Source organism: Tursiops truncatus, chromosome 8 (genome assembly GCF_011762595.2).
Source record: "Tursiops truncatus isolate mTurTru1 chromosome 8, mTurTru1.mat.Y, whole genome shotgun sequence".
In the NCBI taxonomy this organism is placed as follows: Eukaryota; Metazoa; Chordata; class Mammalia; order Artiodactyla; family Delphinidae; genus Tursiops; species Tursiops truncatus.
In genome coordinates, this window is record NC_047041.1 from 30446949 (window position 1) to 30474525 (window position 27577).

Sequence of the window (27577 nt, forward strand, 5' to 3'; positions counted from 1 at the left end):
TTCCTTTTCTCAAAACCTTCTCCAGCATTTATTATTTGTAGACTTGTTGATGATGGCCATTCTGACCAGTGTGAGGTGATACCACATTGTAGTTTTGATTTACATTTCTCTAATTATTAGCAAAGTTGAGCATCTTTTCATGTGTCTTTTGGCCATCTATATGTCTTCTTTGGAGAAATGTCAATTTAGATCTTCTGCCCATTTTTTGATTGGGTTGTTTTTTTAATATTGAAATACTTGTATATTTTGGAGGTTAATCTCTTGTCGGTCACATCAATTGCAAATATTTTCTCCCATTCTGTAGGTTGTCTTTTCATTTTGTTTATGGTTTTCTTTGCTGTGCAAAAGCTTTTAAGTTTAATTAGGTCCCATATGTTTATTTTTGTCTTTATTTCTGTTACTCTAGGAGATGTATCCAAAAAGATATTGCTGCAATTTATGCCTATGTTTTTCTCTAAGAGTTTTATAGTTTTATAGTCTTACATTTAGGTCTTTAATCCATTTTGACTTTATTTTTGTGTGTGATGTTAGAGAATGTTCTAATTTCATTGTTTTACATGTAGCTGTCCAGTTTTCCCAGCATCACTTATTGAAGAGACTGTCTTTTCTCCATGGTATATTCTTGCCTCCTTTATCAAAGATAAGGTGACCATAGGTGCATGGGTTTATTTCTGGGCTTTCTATCCTGTTCCATTGATCTCTATTTCTGTTTTGGTAACAGTACCATTACTGTAGCTTTGTAGTATAGTCTGAAGTCAGGGAGCCTGATTCCTCCAGTTCTGTTTTTCTTTCTCAAGATTGCTTTATCTATTTGGGTCTTTTGTGTTTCCATACAAATTTTAAAATTCTTTTGTTCTGGGCTTCCCTGGTGGCGCGGTGGTTGAGGGTCCGCCTGCCAGTGCAGGGGACGTGGGTTCGAGCCCTGGTCCAGGGGGATCCCACATGCCGTGGAGCAGCTAAGCCTGTGTGCCACAACTGCTGAGGTCCGCGCACCTAGGGCCCATGCTGTGCGGCAGGAGAGGCCACCGCAGTGAGAAGCCCGCACACCGCAACAAAGACACAACACAGCCAAAAATAAATAGATAAATTTATTTTTAAAAAAATTATTTTGTTCTAGTTCTACAAAAAAATGCCATGGTAATTTGATAGGGATTGCATTGAATCTGTAGATTGCCTTGGGTATTATAGTCATTTTGACAATATTGATTCTTCCAATCCAAGAACATGGTATATCTTTCTATCTGTTTGTATCATCTTTGATTTTTTTATCAGTGTCTTACAGTTTTTGGAGTACAAGTCTTTGCCTCCTTAGGTAGGTTTATTCCTAGGTATTTTATTCTTTTTGATGTGATGGTAAATGGGAGTGTTTCCTTAATTGCTCTTCCTGAGGTTTTGTTGTTAGTGTATAGGAATGCAAGAGATTTCTGTGTGTTAATTTTGTATCCTGCAACTTTACCAAATTCATTGATGAGCTCTAATAGTTTTCTGGTAGTGTCTTTAGGATTTTCTATGTATAGTATCATATCATCTGCAAACAGTGACTGTTTTACTTCCTTTCCAATTTGGATTCCTTTTATTTCTTTTTCTTCTCTGCTTGCCATGGCTAGGACTTCCAAAACTATGTTAAATAAAAGTGGCAAGAGTGGGCATCCTTGTGTTGTTCCTGATCTTAGAGGAAATGCTTTCAGCTTTTCACTGTTGAGTATGATGTTATTAGCTGTGGGTTTGTCATATAAGGCCTTTATTATGTTGAGGTTCCCTCTATGCCCACTTTCTGGAGCATTTTTATCATAAATCGATGTGGAATTTTATCAAAAGCTTTTTCTGTGTCTGTTGATCATATGATTTTTTTTTTGGGGGGGGTTACGCGGGCCTCTCACTGCTGTGGCCTCTCCCGTTGCGGAACACAGGCTCCGGACACGCAGGCTCAGCGGCCACGGCTCACGGGACCAGCCGCTCCACGGCATGTGGGATCTTCCCTGACCGGGGCACGAACCCGTGTCCCCTGCATCGGCAGGCGGACCCTCAACCACTGCGCCACCAGGGAAGCCCGATCATATGATTTTTATTCTTCAATTTGTTAATGTGGTATATCACACTGATTTGCAGATATCAAAAATTCCTTGCACCCCTGGGATAAATCCCACTTTATCATGGTGTATGATCCTTTGAATGTATTGTTGGATTCGGTTTGCTAGTATTTTGTTGAGGATTTTTGCATCTATGTTAATCAATGATATTGGTCTATAATTTTCTTTTCTGTGTGGTATCTTTTACTCATTTTGGTATCAGGGTGATTGTGGCCTCATAGAATGAGTTCAGCTGAATGGAGAACAGAGTATCTGTTCTATTTTTGAGTGTACAGGCGATTGTTTCTATGAAAATGGGTTTATCTAAGAAAGGTCTTGTTATGTCTTGCTGCCCTGAATCCCCTTTCAAAGCCTACTTCTTTTATTAACACTTTCCACAGGGTGTTCGTGGGGTTAATGACTTTCTGTACGTTTGTCCTGAGGGCCCAGGTGCAAGGGAGGCAGCTCCTGGTTTTACTCTACTCAGCCCGTCATCTGAAAATTCCAGAAGCGAACCAAATGTGAGGCTGGAGATGCCGGGCTTCAGTTACGAGGGTCTTCAAAATATTAGCCTTAGGAGAAGTAGCCTTAAAATAAGAATGGATGTACACAGTTACTTCAGGTGTAAGTCTCAAAAACAACGTTCCTTAGTAATGGGGCTGGCCCAAGCTTTGGCTATCAAAAAGTAAAACACTCTTTAGTATGTAAATTAATTCTTAAAAGATGTGTGGACAGTATTGAATCGCCAACAACCTGTTATTTGAATGGCTGGAACATGGTTAAGTTCAAGTTGGCACAGGTGTAGATAGACGGTAACAGCGACCCGCTGTGAGTACCCACTGCTTCATTCCAGCCGCAAATGAGGACGCGTGGGGCCATCCCACCTCCGAGGTTTCCCTGTTGTGCTTTAACACAGTTGTAAGAGGTTCACGGCAATATAATAGTTAATGAACTTTCAGTTTAAATTGTGTACATTTTTAAATTGTAAGATTTTTACTGTATATTGATGCATAGTGTGATTCAATAAACTGCTTTTAATTTAAAAACTATTTAATATTCAAAATAAATATAGTTATATATTTATAGAAAAATTAAAAAAAGAAGTGTTCCTTCCTCTGCAATTATTTGGAGTAGTTTGAGGATAGGTGTTAACTCTTCTCTAAATGTTTGGTAGAATTCACCTGTGATCCTGGACTTCTATTTGTTGAGAGTTTTTAAATCACAGATTCAATTTCAGTACTTGTGATTGATCTGTTCATATTCTCTATTTCTTCCCGGTTCAGCCTTGGGAGATTGTACCTTTCTAAGAATTTGTCCATTTCTTCTAGGTTGTCCTTTTTTTTTTTTTCGGTACTCGGGCCTCTCACTGTTGTGGCCTCTCCCGTTGCAGAGCACAGGCTCTGGGCGTGCAGGCTCAGCTGCCATGGCTCACGGGCCCAGCCGTTCTGCGGCATGTGGGATCCTCCCGGACCGGAGCACAAACCCGCGTCCCCTGCATCGGCAGGCGGACTCTCAACCACTGCGCCACCAGGGAAGCCCCTAGGTTGTCCATTTTATCAGCATATAGTTGCTTGTCTCTCATGATCCTTTGTATTTCTGTGGTGTCAGTTGTAACGTCTCTTTTTTCATTTCTAATTTTATTGATTCGGGCCCTCTCCCTTTTTTGTCTTGATGAGTCTGGCTAAAGGGTTATCAATTTTGTTTATCTTTTCAAAGAAGCTTTTCGTTTCATTGATCTTTGCTATTGTTTTCTTCCTTTCTATTTCATTTATTTCTGCTCTGATCTTAATAATTTCTTTCCTTCTACTAACTTTGGGCTTTGTTTGTTCTTCTTTCTATAGTTGCTTTAGGTGTAAGGTTAGGTTGTTTATTTGAGATTTTTCTCATTTCCTGAGGTAAGCTTGTATCACTATAAACCTCCCTCTTAGAATTGCTTTTGCTGAGTCTCACAGGGTTTGGATCATCATGTTTTCATTTTCATTTGTCTCTAGGTATTTTTTGGTTTCCTCTTTGATTTCTTCAGTGATCCATTGTTGTTTAGTAGCATATTGTTTAGCCTCCACGTGTTTGTGTTTTTTTTAGTTGATTTCTAATCTCATAGCATTGTGGTAGGAAAAGATGCTTGATATGATTTCAATTTTCTTAAATTTACTGAGGCTTGCTTTGTGGCCCAGCATGTGATGTGTTCTGGAGAATGTTCCATGTGCACTGGAAAAGAATGTGTGTTCTGATGCTTTTGGATAGAATGCTCTATAAATATCAATTAAGTTAATCTGTCATTAATGTGTCATTAAAGCCTGTGTTTCATTATGGGTTTCTGTCTGGATGATCTGTCCATTGACATAAATGAGGCAATAAAGTCCCCCACTATTATTGTGTTACTGTCAATTTCTCCTTTTATGTCTGTTAACATTTGCCTTATATATTGAGGTGCTCCCATGTTGGGTTCATATATATTTACAATTGTTATATCTTCTTTTTGGGTTGATCCCTTGCTCATTACATAGTGTCTTCTTTGTCTCTTGTAACAGTCTTTATTTTAAAGTCTATTTTTTCTCTTATGAGTATTGCTACTCCAGCTTTCTTTTGATTTCCATTTGCATAGAATACATTTTTACATCCCCCTTAGCTGTTCCTTTACAACAGTTTTATAGATTTTCATTTTGCTTATATTTTAAATCCATTTACAGCTGTATTAGGAGGTTACTTGCTATACATTTTTTGTCAATTTTAATTTATTAATTATTGTAATCTATAGCTCTAAGTTTGTAAATCCTCTGAATATGTGTTCTATTGCTTTATTACCCAGTAGACATAATTTTTCTTCATTAATGTACTGAAATTTTTCATGAGTACAGATTCTTTTGGAATTTGTGATACTTTACACACATATATCACATATAGGTAGTGTTTATTACTACCTTATATATACAGTGTATACATTATAATATGTCTAAGTGTTTTAACTAAGGTTTCTTAACTTTGGCACTTACTGATATTTTGGGCCAGACTGGTCTTTGTCATGTTGGGCTGTCCTGTGCATTGTAGGATGTAAACTAAAATGTCACCCCTTGTCTTCACTAGACTCCAGTAGCATTGCTCCCCCTGCCCACTTTTCTCATTTCTTCATCCCCACTATTATAATTGCCTGAAAGCCACGCTTTGTGCCTTAATGAGAATCTAGCACAATGACTGGAGCAGAGTCAGCATTTCAGAAGTATGTATTAAATTGAATTAATTGTAAAACACTTGCTTTTTGGATTCTTCATCAGGTTCCCAGTTAATCCATTGTTTTGTCCTCCTTATCAAAGATGAGATTATGGACTGTTGACATGATCTCTTTTTCTATTTTCATTACCTGATTCTTCTGGATACCCAAACCTGTGCTCTTTCTGTGATGGTGAAGAGAAGGGAGAGGGGGAAAGCAGTCCCTCTGGCCTTCAGCAAAGGCTAGGTCTCATTGGGTAAGGGGTCAAGTTATAAACAGAGAAAAACTGGAGGTCACAGTCTGGGAAGGAGCAAGTAGATTAGTTAGGACATGTGATGAAAATCAACATAGCTGGAGTCTAATCGGCTCTGTTTGCCCCTAACCACTGCTGACATTTGGGCCCATCAGTTTTCTGGGTCTCAGTTTTCCATCTGTTAATACATATGGTCTAGATAAGGCTGTGATGTGTAAAGCTTGGGGAGAGGAAGTGTACCCTCAATGGCCTCCTGCCACACTGAGTATTGTCTATGGTAGATGCCCAAATAATAATTTTAAAAATGGACAATATTCAGCCAAGTGGCACTTTACAGTTTATAATGCACTTTCATATGCTTTATCTCAATTGATCCGCATAAGGATCTCAGGAGATAGGCAAGTTATTATTATTTGCATTTACAAGATTATGAAACAGGGCTGAGGCAGCACGGCAGCATAGGGATGGTAACCTTGCCTGGCAACTGCAGCAGAACACTTCAGTTCTGCCCTGCAAGGATATATTTAATAATAGATTGGTGTGTCTATTTAATACAAGAAAATGGAAACTGAACAGCCAGAGGAAACCTTTCCCAACACCGAAACCAATGGCAAATTTGGTAAACGCCCTCCTGAAGATATGGAAGAGGAATAAGCTCTTAAAAGATCTAGAAGCACTGATGAGATGGTTGAATTACGCATTCTGCTTCAGAGCAAGAATGCTGGGGCAGTGATTGGAAAAGGAGGCAAGAATATTAAGGCTCTCTGTACAGACTACAATGCCAGTGTTTGAGTCCCAGACAGCAGTGGCTCCGAGCACATATTGAGTATCAGTGCTGATATTGAAACAATTGGAGAAATTCTGAAGAAAATCATTCGTACCTTGGAAGAGGGCCTGCAGTTGCCATCACCCACTGCAACCAGCCAGTTCCCGCTCGAATCTGATGCTGTGGAATGCTTAAATTACCAACACTATAAAGGAAGCGACTTTGACTGTGAGTTGAGACTGTTGATCCTCCAGAGTCTGGCTGGAGGAATTATTGGGGTCAAAGGTGCTAAAATCAAAGAACTTCGAGAGAACACTCAGACATCAATCAAGCTTTTCCAGGAATGTTGTCCTCAATCCACTGACAGAGTTGTTCTTATTGGAGGAAAACCTGATAGGGTTGTAGAGTGCATAAAGATCATCCTTGATCTTATATCAGAGTCTCCCATCAAAGGACATGCTCAGCCTTATGATCCCAATTTTTACGATGAAACCTATGATTATGATGGTTCAATGATGTTCAATGACCGCCGGATGTCCCATGGGATTTCCCATGTGGGGAAGAGGTGGTTTTGACAGAATGCCTCCTGGTCGGGGTGGGCGTCCCATGCCTCCATCCAGAAGAGATTATGATGATAGGAGCCCTCGTCGAGGACCTCCTCCTGGACGAGGGGGCCGGGGTGGTGGCAGAGCTCGGAATCTTCCTCTTCCTCCACCGCCACCTAGAGGAAGAGATCTAATGGCCTATGACAGAAGAGAAAGACCTGGAGACTGTTATGATGGCATGGTTGGTTTCAGTGCTGATGAAACCTGGGGCTCTGCAATAGATACATGGAGCCCATCAGAGTGGCAGATGACTTATGAACCACAGGGTGGCTCTGGATATGATTATTCCTATGCAGGGGGTCGTGACTCATATGGTGCTCTTGGTGGACCTATTATTACTACACAAGTAATTATTCCCAAAGATATAGTTGGATCTATGGCTGGATCTATTATTGGCAAAATTGGTAAGCAGATTAAACAAATACGTCATGAGTCAGGAGCTTCGATCAAAATTGATGAGCCTTTAGAAGGGTCCAAAGATCAGATCATTACCATTATAGGAACACAGGACCAGATACAGAATGCACAATATTTGCTGCAGGACAGTGTGAAGCAGTATGCAGATGCTGAAGGTTTCTAATGCAAGATATTTTTTTCTTTTTTATAGTGTGAAGCAGTATTCTGGAAAGTTTATCTAAGACTAGTGAAGAACTGAAGGAGTCCTGCATCATTTTTTTTTATCTGCTTCTGTTTAAAAAGCCAACATTCCTCTGCTTCATAGGTGTCCTGCATTTGAGATGCAGTGAAATCTTTGCTGTTCACCAGATGTAATGTTTTAGTTCCTTACAAACAGGGGTGGGGGTAGGGGAGGGTGTGCAGAAACTAACATTGAAATTTTGAAACAGCAGCAGAGTGAGTGAATTTTAATTTTTGTTCATTGTTGGTGGTTTTAAAAAAAATCCCCCCATTGGGCTTCCCTGGTGGCGCAGTGGTTGAGAGTCCGCCTGCCGATGCAGGGGACACAGGTTCGTGCCCCGGCCTGGGAAGATCCCACATGCCGCGGAGCGGCTGGGCCCGTGAGCCATGGCCGCTGAGCCTGCGCGTCCGGAGCCTGTGCTCCGCAATGGGAGAGGCCACAACAGTGAGAGCCCCGTGTACCGAAAAAAAAAAAAAATCCCCCACGTAATTATTGTGAACACTTTGCTTTGTGGTCACTGTAACATTGGGGGGGGTGGGGGACAGGGAGGAAAAGTAACAATAGTCCATATGTCCCTGGCATCTATTCAGAGCAGTGTGCAGAATGTAATACTCTTTTGTAAGAAACGTTTTATGATTTTTAAAATAAATTTAGTGAACCTAAAAAGAAAGAGATTATGAAACAGACTTGGAGATACTCGTCAGCATTGGAATTGCAGCTCCAGCTTACAGCCTTCTAAAACATGTGCTTTTCCTTTTGCCTCTTGATGTTGCTTAGGAACATGAAGTATTTCTCTCTCTCAGTACAGCTCTCCTTTAGATTTTGTCATCAGCTTAAAGTGCCTCACCTGGATGGCTTCGCCAGCTCCCCCCAGATGGAATGACACATCCCTCCTGTGGAATACACTCTATGTTCTCAGAGCAACATGAGCTTGACTCTTCATTGCACAAATTGCTCTGAATTATAATTGTCTAATCACTTATCTGCCTCTACTACTAGATTATAGCTTCTTGAGGGCAGAGCCCGAGTCTTGTTCAGTGTTTCATCCTTGACGTCTACCTCAGTGCCTGCTGATAGGTGCTCCATAAATATTTGTTAAATTAACTAAAACTCAACATAAGATTTGAGGAGTGCCTAAACTTACTATATGGAAAATTAAATGTCAGAACTTTATTACAATTTCCCTGTCTGCAAATAATTTTATGTGTTGATTCTAACTTCTGTGGAGTCAAGTAAACTATTTGTATTTTATAAGAATGATTTTCATCTCCAAAATTCAAAGTGGACTTCATTTGCATTGAAGGTTTCAGCCCAGTACCCTCTTGTATACTCCCACAATTTTATGTAAATAATACTGGATAGATGGGTGGTTGAGTTGATAAATCTTAAGTTAATGTATGTGTACCAGAGTTTCTCTGAAGTAGCCATTAGGTACAAAGATATAAACATTTTCAGTAGATAAATACATAGACAACATCATTTATAATTGTTAATGTTTTTGCAGTTTTTACAGGAAATAATTAGCCTCTTCCAACCACAAAAGTTTGGCTCATTTATATAATATCTATAAAGTGCACCTGGATGGTATTTATCTTTATGAGATTTTAATTTTTAAAAGATCAGAAGTGGAAAGGGAAATTTGTAGCAAATGATACTTGGAATAGGAAGGTGCACAGCTTAAGTGTATAAATTATTGATGTCAACCCTTGCTATCCTTTCATGTTTTGAACATCCTTAAATAAATGAAGGAAAGAGGATTACAGAGATGCTAAAAGAATGAAAAGGGAGAAGAAATTGTTTACTAAAGTCAAAAAAGGATATGGGGAGGGGGAAGGGTAAGCTGTGACAAAGTGAGAGAGTGGCATGGACATATATACACTACCAAACGTAAAATAGATAGCTAGTGGGAATCAGCCGCATAGCACAGGGAGATCAGCTTGGTGCTTTGTGACCACCTAGAGGGGTGGGATAGGGAGGGTGGGAGGGAGGGAGACACAAGAGGGAAGAGATATGGGAACATATATATATGTATAACTGATTCACTTTGTTATAAAGCAGAAACTAACACACCATTGTAAAGCAATTATACTCCAATAAAGATGTTTAAAAAAATCAAAAATAAATAAATAAAACAAACTTGGTTAGACTATGACTGTCCCAGATATGTTAAAAAAAAATTATGTTCTCCTTAAAAACAAGGTAAGAGCAAGAGGCATTTAGAAATGGCCTCTGAAGTGTGGTTTGCAGTATATTTCAGCCCAGGTTCAGTTGAAGATCTAAGTCAACCCTTGATCTTGATTTCTTTTCCATTGCCCAATAGGATTTTCTGGCGTCGGCAGGTTCACTTGATGTCAGGGATCCGGCCCAACACCATCACCAGCACCTTTCCCCAGCTTATATCCAATGTGGATGCAGCTTATGAAGTGGCTGAGAGGGGCACAGCTTACTTCTTTAAAGGTACCCTAAAGAACCCTCAAAGAAAGAAGTGGCAGGGTACAGTGCCTGGTGTGTTTGGAACACCTAGTACTGTCAGCATTTGTTAGCTATCACAGAGCATGTTCCAGTCACTCCTTCTCAGATTGGGGATGATAAACCCCTCTTCTGTACTGTGACCATGACAGGAGTGACAGTGACTATCAAACTCTTCTCAGAGCCAAAGATGTCGTCTAGTGAGGCACTGTTATAAGTGACAGTGTCCAGGGAGGTAGAAACCTAGTCCCTGTCCCCTGGACCTCTGCTCTGAGTGACATGGTATACTCTTCTGAGAGCTTCTAATTCACAAAAATCAGCATGGAACCCTCAGGAGAAAAATACACGCAGCTGAGAGAGGACAGACGCCTGCAACTTCAGGAGGTGGACGCATACATATGTCTCTGGCTCCAGACCTTTACTATTTGAGTGACTTTGGGAAGTTATCTAACTGTTCTCAGTCTTCATTTCTTTCTGTGCAAAATAATTATAATAATAACAACCTTGAAGATATGACAATGGCTAGCCAATGGAAGTTGTCCAATAAGTGATAACTATCAGTTTTAGTTTGTATTTTCTTGATGCTGAGGGCTAAGGGTAGAAGGTTAGTGCCAATTTAAGCAAGAATCAGCTTTTGTGAGTTGCTTGCCCCTTGTCTCTCATACACATATGAGACTGAAATGAGATTATACAGATGAAAGTTATCTTGAAAAAATTGAACGTGTTAAATTTAAAACATAATTGTATCAATATTCTTGCTTTCTTAAGGCATCACTAGGGATTTTGCCTCCAGAGCAAGTTTTAAGTCTTTTACCGAATTGAATAGAGGCTTTTTTCTCCTACCAGGTTTTAGCCATGGTAAATATCCGATAAACTAGCCCTATTTGTGATCCTGCATAGAAATCCTCATGAGTAAAGAGCATCACTAAATGGTACAGAGTTTTTGTAAATTTTAATTTCTGTTTCCAGGACCCCACTACTGGATAACAAGAGGATTCCAAATGCAAGGTACTCCTCGGACTATTTATGACTTTGGGTTCCCAAGATACGTGCAGCGAATAGATGCTGCCGTCTATCTCAAGGATGCACAGAAGACCCTTTTCTTTGTGGGAGATGAATACTACAGGTATGGCTTTTCTCCTTTTGATTGTCCAGATGTATTCAGTGAGAAGGAAAAATGCTTTTGCAGAAAAGAATGCAAGGCAAGTTTGCTATAGGCCCATTGACTCTTCTCAGCCACAGGGGTGTCATTTACTGATGGTTGATACTGTCTTCAAGGTACTGAACCGTCCAAATAAGTGAAACATTCATTCAATAATCCCATTGTTTGGTCTTTAGCACATGAATCATCCAAAGCTTTCAAATCATTCATTAATTGGACCCCCAGTGGCCTAAAAGAGTGGATGTAGCACTCCCAGTATATAATTACCCACTGGGAATGCCTGAAAGAAGAACTGATTTCCTCTTGAGTATCTATGCATTCCAGCATAGTCTGTGATTTTGCGCAAAATGAATGTGGTCATGACTATGGGGCTCCTTGAAGGAAATTTTTACTGAAAGGCAAAGGCCTTATTGCTAAGTCCTTTAACCCAGAACATGAAGATTCTTCTTATCCAAGGAGGATTACATATCATTTCCATGCCCGTCTTGCAGGAGGTTATTGTAAGCAGATCCAATCACTGCACACAGGGTCACACCTCATCTCTCCTGCCTCATCTTACCACTTTAATTGACTCATGTTAGAGAACTGAGTGCAGCTCTTTGTCAAGCGCTGCCTCTGCTCCTTCTTTATTCACAGTTCTCACTTTAGCATTGCTTGTTTTTCTGAACTATAAGAAAGAAACCAAAACAGACTCTAAACAGGTGACTGTGCTAAACACTTTAGGTCCCTGTTAGGGTCTGGTTGGCAGAGGACCCAGCTTTGGTCCAAGGGTTTTCATTCTATTTTCTATTATCTATTTTAATAACCATTTCTGTGGCATAAAATAAATTTATAAATATATCTGTCATCTTCTTCAATTTAGAGCTGAGAAAGTAATATAACTGAAGCACAGATATACTTCATGAAAAGAAAAATTTATTTCATAAAAATGAATGTCAAAATGTGGACCCTGCTGACTTTTTTGGGCCACTGAAAGCCCTGGTAGCATTGCTCAAAGTATTACTTGCTGTCATGAGTTGTCACTTCCAGTCCAATGTTTAAACCACTAAGCCAACTAATTTTCTTTCAGAACTTCCTTTATGAAATAGCAATAGTTATTCCTTTATTAAGTCCCTAATATCTGCTGGGCATACTCTCCAAAGTCTTTCTTTAAGGTAAGGTGGTTGTAATCACCGTGTTGACATACAGGAAGATAGATATTGAGAAATCCAACTCCCATTTTAGGTTTTCAGAGAATGGCATCCAGAGATGAGTGTATGAGCAAGTGTGTGAGAGTATGAGTTATGATTATTTGGTTCTTTGTCAAAGCCTGTTCATAGCCCGATTCTCCTTGGGGGGATTATCCACTCTCTTACTATTTCCATTCTCCATTCATCACCTGGTCTTTGGACTAATCTTCCACCCACCAGCACCTGCAGTAAAGCATGGACCTCCAACCAGGCAGGACTGAGGCTTAACGGCTAACACAAGGGGCCTGGTGAGAGGTTTATAATACTCCATAAATTTAGGGATGGGGAGGGGAGGGTCCCTGATTTTAACGATGCCTTATCCCCCTGAGGAAATAATTTTGAACCTTTCCAACTGAACCTCTGTGAATGTCTATTAAGGAAAAGTCTTTAGTAATCTAGATAAAACAAATTCATTAAAAAGTTGGCCTAGGGCACTAATACAAATATTAAAGAGCTCCTTTTGCTGGAAAGGAAAAGAAACTGCAGTAGGCACTTTTGCTATTAATCTCCCCAGGTTATTGAGAGTATTAAGTGATATAATACATGTACATACCTAGCACAGTGCCTGACATATAATAGGTGCTCAAAAAGAGTGACTGTTCAGTAACAGTAGGAACTTATATGGTAATTAGCAAATAATTGCTTTAAAAGTTGTGATAATTAACAAATGATTGCTTAAACTTCAGTATTCCTATAAATAGCAATCCAGTCAAAGAGCTGGTCAAGGGGATTTCCTTTTTCAATACTGAAGGGCCCTGAAATTGCACTGAAATCTCTGCTTTTGGCAAGGCAGAGACAGTCATTTCAGCAATCGGAGTCTCCTACTTCATACTCTCCAACACAGACACCGGTTTACATACTAAGGAATAAGACAAATAACCTTGAAAAGGTTATTTTCAAATAACCTCAAAAGTTCAGGAAAGGGCTTCCCTGGTGGCGCAGTGGTTGACAGTCCGCCTGCCGATGCAGGGGACACGGGTTCGTGCCCCAGTCCGGGAAGATCCCACATGCTGCGGAGCGGCTGGGCCCGTGAGCCATGGCCGCTGAGCCTGTGCGTCCGGAGCCTGTGCTCCACAACGGGAGAGGCCACAACAGTGAGAGGCCCGTGTACCGCAAAAAAAAAAAAAAAGTTCAGGAAAAACTAACATATCATCTTTATTAATAAATCCCCCTGAATTCCACACATTTCACGCATGAGTATGACATCTTATTGTCTTGTAAAGCCTATATTGGTTAGAAATTATGTTCAGCTGCTAGTAAGAGAGACCTAGTAATAACTGTGACTTAAACACATAAGGGTCTTTCTTTCTCATATATGTAAAATGTCTGAAGTTTATCAGATTTAGAGCTGGTAAGGTGGGTCCATGGCCATTAGGGACCCAAGTTCCTTCTGGCATTTTGCTCTAGTATTAACAGGTAGCTTCCACTCTCATAGTGGCCACAGGATTCAAGGTGGTCAATGGCGCCTCAGCCATTACATCCTATTCTAAATAGGAAGAAAGAGGGCTGGAAGGAAAAAGCAAAGGAGGCAATGAAGTTCTATAGGTAAAGCACATGGACACACTCAAAAAATACAGAAGCCTCAAGTTACAGACGAATAATTTTACTATTGACACCCATTGACATTGTGTTAGGATTTATTTTCCTTAGTCATTCCTCAGGTTCTTCTTTGGTCCTCATGCTAGTTCAGTCTGTGACACAAGTAATGTGCCAAGGGAAGAAAAGTCTCTGGATGTGCAGGTTGTCAGGGAAATTCTCCATGAACTCCTAGGGGTGGGGACCCGTTTTAGTGAATGAAATGGCATGAGAAAACTACTGAAGAATTCCTCCACTGAGGTTTGAGTGTTGGCTTGGGGCTAGGTTGATTCAGGCTGTAAGAGTAAGAACCCACATGTCAGTGTAATATTGATAGTAACTTACAGAGGAGCAGCTCACAGAACTACAAAGTGAAATCCAAAAGGGGATTCTGCCATGCTGATACCATCACATGCTACATTACCAAATGACATACTGGTTAAACTTTACTAACAAGGGCTACTTCCCCATACATTTGTTTGCTTTCATTCCTTCCTTTTCTTTTCCTAGAAGGCCTAAATGATCCAGCCAGTTTTTTTCTTTACATTACTTCCACTACCTATGGTTAATCTCTCCCAATAGATGTTCTCCCTTGCCTACTAATACCAGAGCAGTGATTACACCAAGTAGTTCCTGAGAACTGGGTGGGGGGGGGGGTGGGGGGACGGGGAGGCGCTATCAACTCCATCATTCTTTGACATGGTCAGTGTTTTCTAAATTTTGTGTAAAGTGACTTACAAATCTACAGGTTCCAGCCCTTTTCCACTCCCAAATCACTCTTTCTACATATATGGAGGCATGATTGATGCAAAATAGGATACAGTCTTCTAAATTCTTTCCTTCCTAGATACCCCAAGAATACTGGAACTGGATCTGTTTATTTAAGGATTTTATAGTTAGTCACCATAGAGAAATAAATAATAAGTAATAAAAATTTAAAAGATGGGTGGAGTTCAAAATCTTGGTTTTTTAATCTTTTTTTTTTTTAATGTATTGCCAAACTACCACATTCAACATACATATACTGGGCATGATTACATGTCAGGATCTGTACTAGGACCTTGACACATGAGAAGGCACAAAGTTTGCTGTTTATAAGAGTGTAGACAAGAGTAAGAGAGTGCTAATGTCAACTCTAACAGCAGTCATCTGGCAACCTGGATTACCTTTCTGTTTTAGTTTATGGAGGCAGATGGAGGCAGAAATAGTAACTACTTCATTGAGTTGTGGAAATGAATGAGAAAATGTGAAATGCCTGTCCTATAGTAAGTACTCAGTTCATATTGGGTGTTATTAATGCCCTCAACAAGTCTTACAGTTGAGGGTAAATGTATAGATAAGTAATTAAGAGCAATCCAGGTGGCCTCGTAAAAGACTGCACAAGGATTAGTGGGGCAAAACAAAGAGGAAATGGACAATTCTAGCAAAATTGTCAAGAAAGAGTTCTTAGAGGAAGCAGTGACTGAGCTTCATCTTGAGAGTTGAGTAGGAGTTTCCCAAACAGGAGGGGAAGGGCGCTTCCAGGCAGAGAGAGCAGTTGAAGCAAAAGCACTGATGCATAAAAAAGCCTGTGTATAGGAGGAAAACCTCAAGCAGTTCAGTATGATTAGAACGTGGGCTAGAATGAGAGATTTGGTCCAAGGATGGAGATCATGGAGGGCCTATGCCTTTCTAGGGAGATCAGTGTTAATTTATAGAAAAGAGGGATATCTCTAAATGTCTTAAACAAGGAAGTAACCCATTAAGATTTGTGTAATTAAAATATCACTCTGGCAGCAGTGTGACTGGATTAGAGGGGGACAAGACTGGAAGTCAGTCAAACCAGTTAGGCCAGAAAGTAGTGGGAAGCATCTTCAGAGTGCTTAAAGAAAAAACTCTCAACCAAGAATCCTATATTGCACAAAGCTATCTTTCAAAAATGAAGGCAAAATAAAGACATTCCCAGATAAACAAAAACAGAGAATTTGTCGTTAGCATCTTCCTTACAAGAAGTACTAAAGAAAATTCTTCAGGCTTCAGCAAGTAACCCCAGACAGTTATTTGAAATTTTGAATCCACATAAAAAAAGAGTACCAGTAAGTGTAATTATGTAATTATAAAAGATAGTATAAATGTGTATTTGTTCTCTGATTTTTAAATTAATTAAAATTAACTGTATAAAGCTGTGTGTGTGTATATATATATATATATATATATATATATATATATATATATAATTGTATGGCTGGGCTTATAACATATAGAAATAAAATATACATTTATATATAAACTTTGAAGCAGATTATGTTAAGTTAAAAAATATATATGGTATGCTCTATAGCAACCACTAAGGAAATAACTTTATTAAATGAAGTAAAAACCTCATAAAAGAAATTTAAATGGTACACTGGAAATTCTTCAGTAAAGCAAAAGAAAGCATTAAGGAGGAAAAAAGGAACTAAAAAAGATATGAGACCTGTAGAAAATAAAAGCAAAATGGCAGATATAAATCTAATTATATCAATAATATTAAATGTGAATAGATTAAACAATCTAATCAAATTGTAAAGGTTGTCAGACTGGATAAAAAAACAAGATGTCACTGTGTACTCAAAGATACAAATAGACTGAAAGTAAAAGGATGGAAAAAATATACATCATGCAAACAATGACCATAAGATAGCCAGGGTGACTATGCTAATACCAGGCAACAAAACATATTAAAATAATACTTTTAAAATTAAAAGTATTACTAGGAATAGAGAGAGATAATTTATAGTGATAGAAGGGTTACTCTACCAGGAATATAAGACAACCTAACAGCAGGGCCCCAAAATGGATGAAGCAAAAATATTGACAAAAATGCAGGGAGAAAACCACAACTGAAATAATCATAGTTGGAGACTTCAATACTTCACTTTCAGTAATGGACAGAACGACTGGACAACAAGAGCAATTAGGAAAGGAAGACATGAACAGCATTATAAGCCAACTAGACCTAACAGATATCTATGGAACACTTCACTCAACAAAAGAAGACTACACATACTGCTCAGGTGCATGTAGAACATTGTCTGGTACAGATGACATGTTAGACCAAAACACAAGCCTCAGTAAATTTAAAACCATTAAAATCATACAAAATACCTTCTCTGATCACATTGGAATAAAGCTAGAAATCAATACCAGAAGGAAAACTGGAAAATTTACAAATAAGTGGAAATTATACTTCATGCTCTTCAACAACAAATGGGACAAGAAGAAATCACAAGAGAAATTAGAAAATACGTAAAGGTGAATGAAAATTAAAATACAACATATGAGAACTTATTGATGAAGTTAAAGCAGTGCTCAAAGGGAAATTTCTAGCTGTAAATACCCATGTTTAAAAAGAAGAAAAAACTCAAATCAATGACCTAACTTCCCACTTAAGACACTGGAAAAAACAGCAAATTAATCCTAAAATAAGGAGGAAAAAAGGAAATAATAAAGATTACAGTGAAAATGAATGAAGTAGAGAATATATAAACAATTTGAGAAAATCAGCAAAACTAAATTTGGTTCTTTGAAAAGGTCAAGAAAATTGACAAACTGCTCACTAAATTGACCTAGTAAAAAAAAGACCAAAATTACTAAAATCAGAAATGAAAGAGGGAACATTACTACAAACCTTACAGAAATAAATGGGTTATAAAGGAATGAACAATTATGTGCCAATCAATTAGAAAATTTGGATGAAACAGACAAATTCCTAGAAATATACAAAGTGATGAAACTGAGTCAGGAAGAAATAGACAGCTTGAATACACCTATAACCAGTGAAGAGATTTAATTCATAATTTAAAAAATTATCCACAAAGAAAAACCTAGGCCTACATGTTTCACTGGTGAATTCTACCAAAACATTTAAAGAACTATTGCCAATTTTTCACAAACTCCTCCAAAAAATAGAAGAGGAAGGAATACTTCCCAACTTATTGTATGAGGCCAGCATTGCCCTTCTATGGAAACCAAACAAAGGCATCACAAGAAAATAAAACTTCAGACCAATATATTGTGAATGTGGATGCAAAAACCCTCCAAAAGTACTAGCAAACCAAATCCAGAAACATATAAAAAGAATTACCAAGGGGAAACTTTTTTTCCAGGAATGCAAGGTTGGTTTAACATCTGAAAATCAATTAATATAATACACCATACCAATAGAATAAAAAAATTAAAAACCATATGATCATCTCAATAGATGTAGAAAAAGCATTTGACAAAATCAAACACCACTGCATGATAAAAACATTCAACAAACTAGGAATATAAGGAAATTTTTCAGTCTAATACAAGGCATCTATGAAAACCCACAGCTGATATCATACTCAGTGGTGAATGATTGGATGCTTTCCCCCTAATATCAGGAACAAGACAAAAATTTCCATTCTCACCACTTCTATTCAACATTTTACTGGAGGTTCTAGTGGGGCAATTAAGCAAGAATGAATGCTATAAAAAATTAATGATAGAAAAGATTGGAAAGAAAGTAAAATTATCTTTATCTGTATGTCGTATAATCTTTTACATAGAAAAGCCTAAAGAATCCTCAAAAGAAAAAAAAACTGTTATAACTAATAAATGAGTTCATCAAGTTTGCAGAGTATGTGTTCAAAATGAAAAAATCTATTGTATTTCTGTACACTTCAATGAACAATGCAAAAATAAAATTAAGAAAACAATTCCACTTACAATAGCATCAAGAAGAAAAACATACTAAGAAATAAATTTTAACAGAACAAGTAGAAAACTTGTAATATGAAAACTACAAAACATTGTTGGAAGAAATTAAACGAGATCTAAGTGGAAAGATATCTTATGTTCATAGGTCAGGCTTCATGTTTTTAAGATGGCAGTTTCTCCCAAAATTGATCTGCAGACTCAATACAATCGCTATCAGAATATCACTGGTTTCTTCAGGGAAACTGATAAAGTGATCTTAAAATCTATATGGAAACTCATAAGACCCAGAATAGCCAAAATATTTTGAAAAAGAAGAACAAAGTTGGAGAGCTCAGACTTCTCAATCTCAAAATTTACTAGAAAGCAAAAGTAATCATGACAATGTGAAACTAACATGAGAATAGACATATAGGTAAATGGAATAAAATTGACAGTCCAGAAATAAACCCATATATTTATGCTCAGTTGATTTTTTACAAGGAAGCTAAGGCCATTCAATAGGGAAAGAATAAAATTAAGAAGTAAAGCAAAATTAAAGAGTAAACAGGAATTCCAGTTTGTACATATGTAGTTTGAAATGCTAGTGAGACTGATGAATGGATATGTCTGGAAGGCAGTTGGAAATACAGGTCTTGAATTCAGAGAATTCAGGCTGGAGATATAAATTTGCATTTCATCATACAGTAAGATAGTAATTGAGACCATCAATACATTTCAACATTGTTATTAATTCTTTGTTTCAGAATTTTCTCACAGTCACTTTCCTCATGGGGACCTGGTTCCTGACCCTTATCTAGGATGGTACATGACAGCTTCTTACTCTTCTCCCTTCTCTTCATTCCTGACCACTCTCCCGGCTGCCCTCTCTAGTGAGATCACAAAGGTCCCTTCCTCCGTGAAAGCCATGTGATTCCTGGCTAGGAGTGGATTATTAACTTCAAAGGGGATTCCACTAGAAATTCCACTAGATTTCACTAGAAAGGTCTCCTTGAAGAAACTTCCTGAAACATATACCATAAATACTTATCAATAAATTCCTCTTTTTGCCATCCTTTCTCACATTTTCTTTAAGCATCTTTTAGCAGACTGAACTCCCTATTCAGTACTTCAAAGAAGGCAGAATGGAGTTAAGTTTTGCCACTGACATAAGTTAGAAATCATTACAATGAAAACACCACAAATTCCTAACAAATCTAAGGTCTGAGCATACAGTTAAACAATATGCAAGTACTTTACCAATATAGTCCCCAAATTCTTAGATTACAAAGGTAGAGAGCAAGATAATATATATGAAAAACCACATCAGATATCTATGGCAATATCACTAGTAAAGTGTCACTGTCAGTAATGATTTAGTTAATATCTATACCCATTGATCAATATTAAATGATTAAACAAATACCCTTAAAGGACATAAACATAGTTACCGGTGAATCATTTTTAGTTGATATTTAGATTTCACAAAAAAGACCTCAGTAATGAGAAAACGTATGCAACGATTTTAGCAGGTTTCTAGTATATTTACAATAAATATTTTCTTAGTATTCAAATATTGATGGTTTATTATGTGTTAGGAATCACACTGCGTATTTTCTCATATTCTCTCATTTTCCCATCTGCCTTCTCAACAGTCTTGAGAAGTAGGTATTGCTATCTCGATTTCATAGTTGAAAATATTGCATCTAAGAGATTAAGTGATTAGATCAAGGTCACACAGCTAAAAATAGTCCATCTGAGGATATATTTTATGCCCTCTGAATCCAAATACAGAGATCCGTCCCATCTACCATACGTAGTCACCTTTTATTCTCTTCACCATTGATTTATTTATTTACTGTCAATTAAAATACCCATGCCCATAATTCTCATCCTATCATATAATTTTATTTTCTTTTACCCTCAGCCAAATCCTCAACATACTAGTAGACCTCCTAACCCCTTTCTGCTGAGGTCTCTGGACTACCTCCAACATTCTCTAGCCCTCCTTTCTCCTCTTCTCAACCTTGTCTACTATTGCATGTTATCTTAATGAAGTGTGTTTAAAAAATTAGGTAAAGACTAAACTCTTTGGTGACTTAGGATCCCAGACCAAATCGCAACATCCACTAAATGTCATACTAGCCAGTGAGTTATTGGTTCTTGGGGCCAAAATAAACTACAAAGTCTTATAGCTTGGGCCAGACCTTGACGTTAACATGTACCAGGCACGTGTGTGTGTGTGTGTGTGTTTGTGTGTGTGTGATTTCTCTCATCCTCATGACTACTGTATTGCAGATAAGGAAACCAGGGTTCAGAGCTCAGAACACTTTCCCCTGATCAGAGCCAGCAGGTAACAGAGTCAGAACTCAAACCCAGAACCATCTGACTATACACTCTTTGCTCTATAACAGAAATCCTCAAATATCTGTCCAAAAACCAAGGGCTAGATCATCACAAAGTTTTCAGCAGTCCACAGAAAAATAAAAATAGCACAATATAATAAACACAGGGGGGTGTGATCTGGGTCAGTATTATTGGCAAGAACCATCTTTTATTCTGAGATTATGTCCTTTCTGCCTTTTTTAGTATTAAAGTTTCTTTTCTTTCTGAAATGATAATGGAAATAGGTGGTAATTTTTATTTTGAGGGTTGATGGTAATGTTCTTACTTGGTAAAATGAAAAGTAGGTAACTCTATGTTAATTATGTAGGCCCATCTACACAGTGACTACGTAAAAGGTCCAAATGAAATATACATGTTATCAGCTAATCTTAAAATGGTGACTTATGTGTCAGACTGATACTTTGAGATAGATTTTATTGAGAGTAATACTCTTTGGAAAGCAGTTATAGGATAAGAGGCAAGAGGGCAGAGAGGGGGTTGGCAGAAAGGGAGAGGGACTATTAAATACATAAGTGGTAGAAGGGATGGAGGAAAAAAAATGATTTCATAGTTTTGCCAAAATTTTTGCCTACGTTTTTATAAATGCAATTGAAAATTAAAATTCTCAGCCAGACATTGCATCTCTAAAATTTCTTTTGAAATTTTATTTACATATAATATTATTACCTCCATTATCCTCTGAACATATATATATATAAAATATAAGATTTTAGATGTCACCATCACCCACCTTAGCAAACTAAACAGACAGATAAAAAGAGAAAGATTTCTTTTTCAGATTTTTCTATTGGATTAATAGTCATCATTTTCTCTTTAAAACTTATTCCTATATTATTTAAACAGTATTTCTAGTCTCAGAAAAGATCTTTACTCTCTCCTTTCATACTTTCCAGATTTCCCAATCCAATTTAAATATACAAGCAGATCCCAACTTGTAATAGGTTTCCCTATAGATATTCTTTAGTCAGTCACTTGTTTGGAACTGAGAACACCTTTTGCCATAAAACAATATAAATGGTGATTAAGTTCTCAAAATCACTCATAAATGTTTAATGAACACAAAGGTAAGGCATAGCTCTAATTATAATAGCTCAGCTTCTAATCCTCTATTCAGAGCAGACAAAAGAGGATAAAGACATGAAAGGCTTTTCACCGTTTTCCCTGAGCTTAGGGGTCAACATTAAGCAAAGAATTCAAAATGTCATGTTCTCTGGCATCCCCCCACCACATTTCCCTCTATATCCACAGACGCCAAATGTCTCTTGGTCACTTCTTTGTTCTTCCTTTTGCATCCCTCTCCCCAAATATTTTAAGCTTTGGAATTATCTTCCTCACTCCCTTCACTCAAAGCATCCATTTTCCCAGTACAACTGCCTCAGGGAATTGAGAGAAGAAAACCTAGTGAACAGAGATTAATATGTAAACAACCTGTACTTTCAGTGTCTGACTCTAGATTTCAGAACAAAAGAAGTCTAAGCCACGGGAGAGGCAATATGCCTGGCTGTTCTTTCTCTCCAGTCTTTCCCTCATTACAGTCCTGATACCTTGCCACCACTGCTTCTAATACCATACAGGTGTCCTGTCCCCACTCTTTATTGGCACTTCTGATGACAACAAAATATGGTAAATGGCTTCCATGTTTATTTGTGCTTACAGTAACTCATATAACTTGGTTTTCCCCTTGGCCTACTTGGAAGATTCTAATAGCTCTCCTGGAAAGGGAGTTTGGACTCCTATTGATACTTCTAGGATTTAGCTTCCACTCCTATCCGCAACACGCCATAAAGCACCTCAGTCCACTAGTCAGTTTCAGCCTGAATACTTCTTTCCCAACGTTTGATCTGCTCAGTATCATGAGAGATCTGTCCCCTGGCCTGTGCAGTCATAGTTACAAGAAAGGCACATTTCAGGAGAAGGTGGATTTGATCTGCTGCTGCAGGAAACTCTCAGTGGCCCAGACACAGGAGAAATTGACCTTTGGGTGGGAAAGCAGTGGCGTGTCCACCTTGGGAATGTCCGCGTTGGGAGCTCTACGCTAATGAAGAAGGGACTTTCTCACACTTTAAATGAAAACTTCTTGAAGGGAAAAGAGTCTGCCCTGCCTACATGCTGAACTCATACAAGTCATACTGATTCATACAAGTCACAGTCTTTTCTACAAGGGGTAATTTAGATCACAAAGAGAGGTATTAACCAATCTTCAGAGTTATCATTGCACGGTAGTTGTGGATTCAGAAAAAAAAAACCTAATCTACTCTTTGGTCAGTTGTATAATCTTTCTAGGAAACAAAAAAATTTAATTCAATTAAAACAATTTAAAAGGCAGTCTCCATTATTCCAGATTTTCTCATTTCTTGTCTTTATCTATTGAGCATTCACACATGTATTTATTCATTCACTGTGCATTATTTGTTCAATCCCTCCTCTATGGGTACACAGTAAGAAGCTCATTAATGAAAGCCTCTGTGAAGGGTTTTTAACTGTTTGGTAAGCCAAGAAATTCATACATAGAGAACAAAAGAGAGACAGAAATTGCAACAGTAAATAAAGCACTAAAAATATATGCAGAGTTCCCATTGAAAGGTAGTATTTTTTTAATTATAGAAATATGATCCTATAATTCTAAACAATATAACTATTTCTAAACAATATATCTGGCAAATTTTTTAACAATAGAATGTTTACAGCAAATGACTCCCAAACTAGTGTTCCCAGAATCTCTGGAAACTGGAAGAGAAATGGCAGAATGTGTGTGTGTGTGTGTGTGTGTGTGTGTGTGTGTGTGTGTGTGTGTGTGTGTGTGTATGAAAGACAGAGAGACAGAGAGACAGAGAGAGATCTAAAGTAAATCATAAATCAGCCCTGGCTAAATATGCCTGATAGCGCAGTGTCTTCTACAATCGATAAATACTTCTTGTTTATATTATTTATGAAATAATATTTCTTCCAGCTATGATGAACGAAAAAGGAAAATGGAAAAAGACTATCCAAAGAATACTGAAGAAGAATTTTCAGGAGTTAATGGCCAAATAGATGCTGCTATGGAGTTAAATGGTGAGTGTTTCCACTGTAAAGTTTCTTTGTAGAAATTGTAACAAGAAATCTGGTCTCTGCTGTAACATAGAAGAAGATGGATTTCCAAATGGGAGTCCTTGGTTCTTATTTTTTTGTCCCTGAGTTCCTTATAAATTTAGCTAAAAAGATTAACCACCAGAAAGAGTATAAAAAGTCTGTCATTATGGTTCTTTCTTTACAAATGGAAAGTTTTAAAAGTATACCTTCAGTGCATTAGTCAGCTACATCATAAAGGCCATCCAGTCAAAATTACCTTTTTCATCTTTAAAATGCACATACTCTCAGCCTTCCCAGGGGCTTTCCCCACACCATCACCCAACTCCTGAAATTTAACACATAGCTGGGAAAGTTGAATTGAATTGAAGTGGGTTGAATAAGTTTAATTGGATCTTTTGAATTGGTCAAAACATTCTTCTTGAGTACATAGCACAGAGCTGGACACTGTTCAGAAATGCAAATACAGTTTGATATGGTCTCTGCACTTGTGGAATGGTTATTCTCTTTGGGAAATGACCCTCTATCCAACACAGATGAAATTACTAGAAAACAAGATAATCTATAATTTAGTATTGAATTGTGTGGTAGTCTTCACAATAATTGCAAGAGGTGATCTGAGGAAGAAAAGATCAAAACAGGCATCAGGTGCTGTAGATTTCATGATGGGACTTCAGCTGGGTTTTAAAGAATGACTAGAGGTTTGATTAGGGAAAGAAAACAGTGGGGGCTGGATTTCCTGGAGGGGAACAGCCTGAGTAGAAGCAAAAACCACCTCTGGCATGAGAAGAGAGATGAGAGATGATCAACATGTTAGGGGTGTCAAGTTCTAGGGCTCCGAGAGAGCTGTGACGAGGATTAGCTAACTGCCACCTGACACGTTCTCAGTCCCCATTTGGTGCTACCTCAAGAAAGTTACAACTACAAGACAATCCCATTTATAAATTTGCAAGTCATTTTCAGTAATCATAATTTCAACTTTGTCTCTTTTAGGCTACATTTACTTCTTTTCAGGACCCAAAGCGTACAAGTATGATACAGAGAAGGAAGATGTGGTTAGTGTGCTGAAATCTAGTTCCTGGATTGGTTGCTAAATAGAAAAGTCTAGTCTTTCCTAAGGAATGAAGATGACCGAGAGCAGCTGGTAACCGGATCTTAAGGACTAAATCAGAACTCAGGTTACGTATTCTTCCCATGGCCTTCAATTCTAAGGGAAATTTAGAATTTGTTGAAAATAATTATGCTTCTGAACTGTTTCTTAGTTTTGGATTCAGAATTTTAATCCAAATGGAAAATTCCTATATGGTCAGTTTTACACAAAATCAGAATCAACACAATGCACGCTTCAGTTAGACACCGGTCATTTTTTTCTTAGCTAATACACTGAGGCAAATTGATAAGTTTGGTTTTTATTTCCAGGAAGAAGCCTACTTGTGGACTCCCTGACATGTATTATAATTCTTTTAATAGGAAATAGCATTACTATACAAATTATAATAATTCTTTACAAGCAGTGGCTTTTTTGACCTTAACATTTGTTATGATGAATATAAATGTATCCGCCTTTACTTTAAACATATCACAGACAACATACTGTATAAGTTTTGTTTCTCATTGTTTTTGTGTTTGTTTGTTTGTTTGATTCTATGTGTGCTCACTGGTCTTTGAAGTAGGTTACAGTGGGCAAACCTACTCAAATGGATTTTCATACTATGTAAGAGGTGGGCACTTTGCAACCGGAAGGCTTTTAACAAAAGCCAATAAAAATGTTGTATAAGAATAGTTCCTCATTTCTCTTTCGTTAATGTTTACTAGCTTCTATCACACTTTGGCAACAAATTCTGTGTACCTATAGAAAACTCAAACCTTGGTATAGTATCATGAGTATGCAGACCCAGAAAAAATACTCATAATTCACTCTTTTTCCTTCTTCCCGAAAATAAAATGCCCTCAATGAAACTATCTTTAACCCATCTAAGTGGGTCTCTTCTGAACAGCTTTCCATTTAGGGAAGTTTATCTTTTGTTTTAGTTTTTCTCACTTCAAACTAAACCATTTTTTTCCTACCTACTCATTAGTACAGATAAAATACTGCTGTCTGTCATTCTTATTTTTTTTAATCTTACATTTTAGTAGTTCTACTATAAAACATTGATAAAGGAAATTGAAGATGATTCAAAGAAATAGAAAGATATCTCATGTTCTTAGATTGGAAAAATTAATATTGTTAAAATGGCCATACTACCCAAAGCAATCTACAGATGTAACACTATCCCTATCAAATTGCCCATGACATTTTTCACAGAACTAGAACAAATAATCCTAAAATTTATATGAAACCATAAGACACAGAATTGCCAAAGCAATCCTGAGGAAAAAGAACAAAGCTGGAGACATAACCCTCCCAAACTTCAGAAAATACTACAAAACTACAGGAATCATGGTATTGGCATAAAATAGATGTATGGTTCAATGGAACAGAAAAGAGAGCCCAGAAATAAACCCACATGCCTACAGTCAATTAATCTTTGACAAAGGAGGCAAAAATATACAATGGAGAAAAGACAGTCTCCTCAGCAAGTGGTGTTGGGAAAGCTGGACAGCCACATGTAAATCAATGAAGTTAGAACACTCCCTCACACCCTACACAAAAATAAACTCAAAATGGCTTCAAGATTTAAATATAAGGCATGACACCGTAAAACTCGTGGAAGAGAACATAGGCAAAATATTCTCTGACGTAAATCATAGCAACATTTCCTTAAGTCAGTTTCCCAAAGCAATAGAAGTAAAAGCAAAAATAAACAAATCGGATTTAATCAAACTTATAACCCTTTACACACCAAAGGAAACCATAAACAAAACAAAAAGACAACATACAGACTGGGAGAAAATATTTGCAAATGATGAGACTGGCAAGGGCTTAATTTCCAAAATATACAAACAGCTCATACATCTCAATAACAAAAAACAAACAACCCAATCAAAAAAATGGGCAGAAGACATAAATAGACATTTCTCCAAAGAAGACATACAGATGGCCAAAAGGAACATGAAAAATGCTCAACTTCGTTAATTATTAGAGAAATGCAAATCAAAATCACAATGAGGTATCACTCACACCGGTCAGAATGGCCATCATTAAAATGTCTACAAATAATAAATGCTGGAGAGGGTGTGGAAAAAAGGGAGCCCTCCTACATTGTTGGTGGGAATGAAATTGGTGCATCCACTATGGAAAACAGTATGGAGGTTCCTCAAAAAACTAAACAGAGTTGCCATATGATCCAGCAATCCCACTCCTGGGTATATATTCGGAGAAAACTCTAATTTGAAAAGATACATGCACCCCAATGTTCATAGCAGCACTATTCGCAATAGCCAAGACATGGAAGCAATGTAAATGTCCATCAACATAAAAATGGATAAAGAAGATGTGGTATGTATAT

General features: G+C 37.6%; 1 protein-coding gene and 1 pseudogene across 1 annotated transcript in view; both read left to right on the plus strand.

Annotated features, from left to right (window-relative positions):
• Positions 1-25222, plus strand: part of MMP20 (matrix metallopeptidase 20) — a 50517-nt gene extending 25295 nt beyond the window's left edge. The window contains exons 7-10 of the mRNA XM_019948808.3: positions 9859-9995; positions 10977-11133; positions 24010-24113; positions 25122-25222. Of these exons, the coding sequence (XP_019804367.2) occupies positions 9859-9995; positions 10977-11133; positions 24010-24113; positions 25122-25222 (499 nt within the window). The remainder of the gene's footprint in view (positions 1-9858; positions 9996-10976; positions 11134-24009; positions 24114-25121) is intronic.
• Positions 6084-7652, plus strand: LOC117313293 (heterogeneous nuclear ribonucleoprotein K pseudogene; annotated as a pseudogene).
• Positions 25223-27577: the final 2355 nt, after the last annotated feature.